Source organism: Ipomoea triloba, chromosome 12 (genome assembly GCF_003576645.1).
Source record: "Ipomoea triloba cultivar NCNSP0323 chromosome 12, ASM357664v1".
Taxonomy (NCBI): domain Eukaryota; kingdom Viridiplantae; phylum Streptophyta; class Magnoliopsida; order Solanales; family Convolvulaceae; genus Ipomoea; species Ipomoea triloba.
Window position 1 is genome coordinate 12,477,813 of NC_044927.1, and position 7,710 is coordinate 12,485,522.

At 31.0% G+C, this 7,710-nt stretch overlaps 1 protein-coding gene across 1 annotated transcript in view; it reads right to left on the minus strand.

The window, feature by feature from the left end:
• The window catches only part of LOC116000055 (ubiquitin carboxyl-terminal hydrolase 12-like), a 15,672-nt gene extending 12,755 nt beyond the window's left edge, over positions 1 to 2,917 (minus strand). Inside the window, exons 1-4 of the mRNA XM_031240060.1 lie at positions 2,669 to 2,917; positions 2,239 to 2,323; positions 1,992 to 2,139; positions 1,755 to 1,912 (exon numbers count right to left, since the gene is read on the minus strand). Coding sequence (XP_031095920.1) covers positions 1,755 to 1,912; positions 1,992 to 2,139; positions 2,239 to 2,323; positions 2,669 to 2,698 — 421 coding nt within the window. The 5' untranslated portion in view covers positions 2,699 to 2,917. The remainder of the gene's footprint in view (positions 1 to 1,754; positions 1,913 to 1,991; positions 2,140 to 2,238; positions 2,324 to 2,668) is intronic.
• Positions 2,918 to 7,710: the final 4,793 nt, after the last annotated feature.

Genomic DNA, 7,710 nt, shown 5'->3' on the forward strand with positions numbered 1-7,710 from the left:
TATATATATATATATATATATATATATATATATATATATATATATATATATATATATACAGTAGTTATTTCTAAAATTTTGCAAGAATTATAACTCACCTTAAATTTTAATTTTTCATTTCTAAATAAATAAGTTTATTTGAAAAAATGAACAATTTAGTTATTATATTTTAATATTTTTATTATTTTATATTTTAATATAACTAGTGAATTTTATTATGCATATAAATAGTTTAAATACTATTACTTTTTTTATAAAAAAAATAATAAGATTTAAAAAAACAAAAAAAAACAAACGTGATGGGTATCTACATGTAATGGGGTGGGGGTGGGTTTTTAAAAGGTCCACCCACTGCGGGTCAAGGGTGGGGTAGGGGTGAGTAGAGAAAGTAAGGTGGGTCAGGTGGTGGATGTAGTCGCTCCCAACCCATTGCCATCCGACCAAATACCTCCTGAATTTATCATACCCAATATAATGTTGCATGCAGATCAGACCTTATTCTGTAAAGAAAAGAATTTGCATGAATTGCACCTGCATGGACACTTAGCAGTATACCATGCTTAAGCAACAAGTTAGAATAAAAAAATTTGTGCTCATCATCTCACTTCATGAAACTATTAGGGTTCAAATGTTCAACCACTAAAATGCAAATGAGATTCCAAGGAAAGCAGGACCTTGTCACAGTATTCAGTTTTCATCTTTTATTTTATGGTTATTATCCTAGTCTTCTTACAAGCTACATCAAGAAGCAAAGATGGGGAGCAACAACATTCAAATGTTCATATGGAGTTTAAATTTAGGGAAAGACCAATGATAGATCTTATCCATCCTTATCCAACAATCCAACACAAGACTCAAAGTTCTTTTCCTCCAAGCCTCTATTATGTTCTAAATAGTATTTCCAAATATGTGATAGTTACTATATAAAATATGATTAGTGTATCACCAAGAAGACAAGTACAAATACGGAAACAACCCAAGGCAGAGGCATAAATAACAAATATTTCTTATGATAGAATAAAGTTTTAGGAAAAGCCAAATGATAAATCTTATCTAACCTTATCCAACTATCCAAGAGGAGCACCAAAAGTACCCTTTCCCACCATGCCTATGATGTTATTTTATTAGTATAGGTCAGAAGTCACAGAATCATGATCATTAGGTAGAAACGAGAGAAATGACTATCAGTACACTTTTTATCCATTGGTATTAAAAATTTAAAATACACTCCATCGCTGTGTGTGTGTATCTGGGGTCAGATATAATTAGTTTCTTCCAGAATTAACTGATAGTAAAACTTTTGGCAGCACAATCCAGGTGCTTTTTTATTAGTAAACGGTTGGATGCACTCATCTAAAAAAGATTTTAGTTTCTTGGACACTAGCCACAAATACAGTGGTGCTCAAGTACAATAGTTATTATACTGAATGTATAAAAAAAAAAAAAAAAATACTTTGTACAAAGAATCATTACTTTAAGGAAATCAGGAAAATATGCACTCGAGAAAGTATTTCATTATATGCATTAATTAAAAAACATAAACACAGAAACCAAGGAAGATAGAGCCTGGAGGGGTATGCAAGAAAAGTCTCTTCCTGTGGGACAGAAGGCCTAGTAGTAAACATGAAAACACAAGCTGAGTCTTCCTAGAACATAAAAACAAGCATATACTTGTACTCTAAACTTTAACAAAAAAATTAATTAGAGACAATCTAATTACACAAGAAGTAATGGAGGCAAACACTAGACAATACCCTTTTTAACAGTATACTTGGGATTAATTTGATTCACAACAGCTAAGCTGAACTGGGCATATCTATTCCACCCATATGGTAAAGTAGCTGAATCTGCCACATCCAAATACATTGACAAGCATTCCACATTGTTTCCTTTTGGAAATATTAGCACCCGCCTGCAAGAACCAATGTCAGCCACTAATCACCCAATTCTCTAACACAGCAAATGACCAGAGCAAAGTGATCACTTCTTACCATTTATAACCACCTACAGTAAAAACCTCTGAGTATAGCTTCTTCACATTTAACCTAGAAAAATTTTCAATTGTCCATGTGAAGCGAGAAGCCTGTGGCTCATCTACTGCTTGGTTTTCCACTGCATTAGCATTCTCTGTTGGTGTCACTGTTAATTAAATCAACCAATAGAAAAATCAAACTTAATACAAGACATCAGTGCATGTGCGCAGAAAGAGACACCAATTGGGAGTGTTAAGAGAACAACCTTCCATGGGCTGAGGACCTTCCACTAGTGGCTGAGGACCCTCCACTACATCAGAGTGCGGCACAAGCATCTCCTCTTCCTGCTGCTGGATTTTTTAAGAAAGCAAAAATTCAGAAATGATCGCAACTTTAAGCCAGAGGCAATAAAACGAAGATGAGACCACATGACCAGGTGTGATCCAGTAAAACCCTAGCCCAAACTGATATAATCAAAACTCATTTCGATTCTCGAAGACGTTAAATCCACTTGAGAAGCCGAATCATCACCTCCCTAACCAAAACCCTAGCATGATCAATATCCTCCCCACCCCCAATTGTGCGCATGTATACTTATACGTATCGACCTGAACAAGCAGGTGCTTACCATTCTAGGTATTACGAAATGAAAGACAAATTAAGGGCGGCAGAAGTGTGTAGAGAGAGAGACTCACATCCAAAGGTTGATGATTCAGCATGGTCATAACTAAAGAGAGATTGAGGGTCCGATCAACGATTGAAAGGGATAGCAAGAGGAGGCCCTCCGGTGAAGAGAGAAGCGAGTTGAGGTGAGAAAGGGGGAGAGAGAGAGAGAGAAGACTCTGGGTTTCCGAGTGTGTCGATGGCGGGGATATGCTGGGGATTATGGGAAAAGATGAGGGTAGATTAGGGGAAGGGAAACTTGTTCGGGAGTGAGGGGCTAATAGGTAACGCTATTGTAATCCCGTTTTACGCAACGCGATTAGAAGTAGCGAATGAGGGTATGAAACGTAAAATGGCACGAGTCACTACACTACGCCTTCTGTTTCTGGGGAAACTTGCCGTTCTCAAAACGCAAGAAACTGTTTTCTAAGGCTCCTTTTCAACACTCAACAGCGGTAAGGTTTAACAAATATTTTACAGGATGTTTGATATGAGAGAATTACAATTCTATTATCACTTAATTTTTACTTAATTTTAAATAATTTTAAATGTAATTAAATTTCTTCGTTTAGTTGGATGGAATTACAATTTTCTCATTTTCATAGAATTAGAATCTCATGGCTTCCCTTGGATTTTAATTCCATGAATTTTACGAAAACAAAAAGATAATCGTAAGACAAAATTACCCCTCTATTTTTTAACCTAAAATTTATGTCTGGCATTCCCTTCTAAATTATACGTGTATTATTTTTCGATTTCCCTTTGTGTATGTTCATTTAAATCTTTATATGCAACAACTATTCAAAATTTACATTCTTTACATGCATTGTTTATATACAGCAACTTTCGTGTATATTCCTTTGAATTCTTTATATGCAAAACTCTTCAAAATTGTAGTAGTTGTAGTATAAATAAATGTTTGCAATTTTGTAAAAACGCTAATCTAAATACTTAGTATAAAAATGATATTATAAATAAATATTACTTTATCAACAAATCATTTCTAAGTAGTTAATATGATTGACTTCAAACTGTTTTTTTCCATGTTATTAACATAATAATACTTGGTAAATAAATATATAACATTATTTTTTAGTATAACTTTGATATTTAATTACAAGATACTGTAAAAATAAAACAATGAACAATGTAATGAATATAATTAATTAATAATGTTGGTTTTATGACTACGGGGTAGCCAACGACAGGCCAACACTATCGTAAAATGAAAATTGGATTCCTATAAAATAAAATCTACGAATGATAAATCTAGGAACAGAGGACAAAAATGATAAGTAGGAAGCCTAATTGATGTTTGGAAACAAGAAGAGAAATGAATTGAAAATCAAATAGAAGAAAGAAGGAATTGAATTGAAAATCAAATAGGAGAAAGAAGGAATTGGCTTTGATTAGCCTTTGAATTGATTCTGAATGGAATGAATAAGTTTGAAGGGTTAGAGTCCTTTATATAGGTGTAGGACCTGACCCCGCAGGAATATAATATTACATCAATAATTCAATACAATAATTCAATAATAATTCAATACAATAATTCAATACAAATAATATTTAATTCGGGGTTGATCTTGGACTGAGCTGTAATTCTGATTGGGCTTCATGTATGATCTGGATAACCATATATTTTGGGCCTCATATCTTTATGGGCTGTATACCATATCCAACAAATAAATTGGAAGGTAAAAAATCTTTGCATTGTAGACAATATAGACAATATAACTAATGAAATTATATCTCTTTTTAAATTCTTTGATAATGAGTTTTTTTTTTCAATAAGGCATTATAGACATTGAATTATAAATTAAAGAAACGCATATGTATTATTTTTTTTATTGTAACTACTAATTTATTTAATTTAATAAGAGCAATAGAGTGGATACTTACTTTTAAATAATATATTCTAACATATTGTAGTATTTGTTCAACAATTATGCCAACTTTGATTGGGATGTGGTTCGAACCTAAGACCTTACTTATAGAAATTAATGGGTAATTTAAAAGTTAACAAAATATTAACGGAAAAGAGAATATTTAACGGAAAATTTAACGGATAATCATATAATTAAGGATAAAGTAGGGAATCTCAAGAAAAAATATAAATCTAAACAATCTGAATCATCCATTTGATTTAATAATTTTACTATCATTTTTTCTACCCATTATAGGCCTAACTTATTTTGGCTCTTATTAGTATACTAGTTTTATACGCGCATTGCGCGAATGGGTTAATGTCCAATGTTTATATTTAAATAAATATTTGAAAGTATATCAATGTAAGATTATATAGGAGAAGTTTATACATGGGTAATTGAATGTCGAATTTTTTTATTTAAATATCTAACTCAAAGTATATGAATCCAAGATAATATAGAAAATTCATTATAATTATTACTAAAATAAATGTTTGCAACCTTGTAAAATCGATAGTCTAAATATTTGGTCTAAAAATGATAGTCTAAATAAATATTACTTTTCATTTGAATTTTTCTAAGTGTTCTTAATTCTCTTTTGAGTAACATTGTCATTGTCTTCATCTTTACTATTTGTTCTATTCCTTTTTGTTGGTAGTGTGTTATTTGCAATTCAGTTATTGTTGGTAGCATAGATGATAACGTCATGCAATGAGATTATGATATAGGAGCTATGGACTTTCCTTTAGGTGTTCTGCTTGGGGTTCATTTGGTTCAACCATTATTGTTGAATGCGTTATTGCGGATAAATAAATCCCTAGTTTAAGAAAAAAGATTAAATAAATTAATAAAAATTTGAAAATTTAAAATATTATATATTCCAAAGATATTAAAAGGTAGTTTCTCGCTTCAATTTGCTGGGTAATGGGTTATTTGAGTACTTTCATTGCAACAAATCTCACAAGTAGTTAATATGATTGGTTTCAAACTATTCTTTTTTATTTTTTTCATGGTATTAAAGAAATACATATATATGTATCATTTTTTGGTGTAACTACTAATTTATTTAATTCAATAAGAGTAAAATAGAGCGATTCCGCTTCAATTTGTTGGGTTATTTGAGTACTCTCTTTGTCAACCAATCCCCAAGTAGTTAATATAATTAGCTTCAAATTATTTTAAAATTTTTTTTCATAGTATTAAAAAAATACTTGGTAAATAAATATATAACATTATTTTGTACTACAACTTTGATATTTAATTACAAGATATTGTAAAAATTAGATAATGGACAATGTAATGAATATCAATTGATAAATTTGAATGTAAAGAATCTTTACATGAGAGAAAATAAAGACAATATAACTAATGAAATTATTTCTCTTGTTTAATTTAATTTTTTGATAATGAATAATTTTTTCAAATAAAGGTATTGTAGACACATAATTCTAAATTAAAGAAATACATATGTATCATTTTTTGTTGTAGCTACTAATTTATTTAATTTAATAAGAGTAAATAGAGTGAGAAACTTAATTATGTCAAATTTGATTGAGATGAGGTTCGAACCTAAGACCTTTCTTATAGAAATTAATGGGTAAGTTAAAAGTTAACGGAATATTAACGGAGAAGAGAATATTTAACGGAAAACTTAACGGATAATCATAAAAGTAAGGTTAAATTAGGTAATCACTATTAATAATATTAATCTGAATTATCTTAACCATCTATTTGATTAAATAATTTATCTGAACCATCCATTTGATTAAATAATTTGACCGCCATTTTTTCTACCCATTTTAGGCCTAACTCTCTTTGGCTCTTATTAGTATATATATATATATATATATATATATATAGGATTGCGTTTAGGTGCGTACTGGCCGCCCAGGAGAGAACTGCAGACGAATCACAGGGCGCCACGTGTCCGGAATGTAGTTGCATATAACGTTATAACTAGGTGCACATAGGTGCATCCAGGTGCATAAATGTTAACAAATTAAATTACTTGCACCTGTAAGTGAAAATAGGTGCACACGTGCAAGTAAACTGTATTACAAGTGCAAGTAAATTGTACAATGAGCATTAATACTAAGTGCGCCTAATGTTATAACTAGGTGCACCTACTGTTATAACTAGGTGCACATAGGTTGCACCTAGGTGCATGAATGTTAACAAAGTAAATTACTTGCACAAGTTCAACTAAAATGTATTGCAGATGCAAGTAAAATGTATTACAGGTGCAAGTGAATTGTACAGTGAGCATCAATACTAAGTGCAAGTAATGTTATAACTAGGTTCACCTAATGTTATAACTAGGTGCACCTAGGTTGCACCCAGGTGCATGAGTATTAACAAGGTAAATTTACTTGCATTTGTAAGTGAAAATATTTGCGAAAATAGGTGCATGAATATTAACAAGGTAAATTATTCGCACTTGTAAGTGAAAATAGGTGCGAAAATAGGTGCACTTGTAAGTTAAACTAGGTGCACTTGTAAGTGAAACTAGGTGCACTGGTAAGTGAAACTAGGTGCACCAAAGTTCCAGTTATTTACGAAAATGCCACCGCGTCATTTTTTTAAAATTGCATCTGATTCGTTGATCTGGACACGTGGACGGTTGTGGAGCGTTCTTATTTCCTACCTAGGCGAGAGTTCGCACGAGAGTGCAACCCTATATATATATATATATATATATATATATATATATATATATATATATATATATATAGTAGATATTTCCTCTTCAATTCCCTTGTATACCAAACATTGGAATTGAAATCCCTAGTAATTTTATTCCTACGAACCAAATACTGAAATTTAAACTCTCACTTTATTCTCGCATTATTCTTTTCCCATTGAATTGCAATTATTTTCTCACCTAATTCTTCTCTCAAACCAAACGCCATGTTAATTCAAGTTATTTAATAGGAGTAAAGGTCAAATAGGTCATCGAACTGCATTTTATACAATTAGGTCACTAAATCTATAAAAAAAATTGCAATTGAGTCCTCAAATTAACCCATTTTATACAATTACTTCAGTTTACCGATTTTCTCAGTTTTTAACAGGTCACCAAATTTAACTTCTTAAAAAAAAAATTATTTAAAAACAAAATTTTTTTTAAAAAAAAACTTCATCTCCTC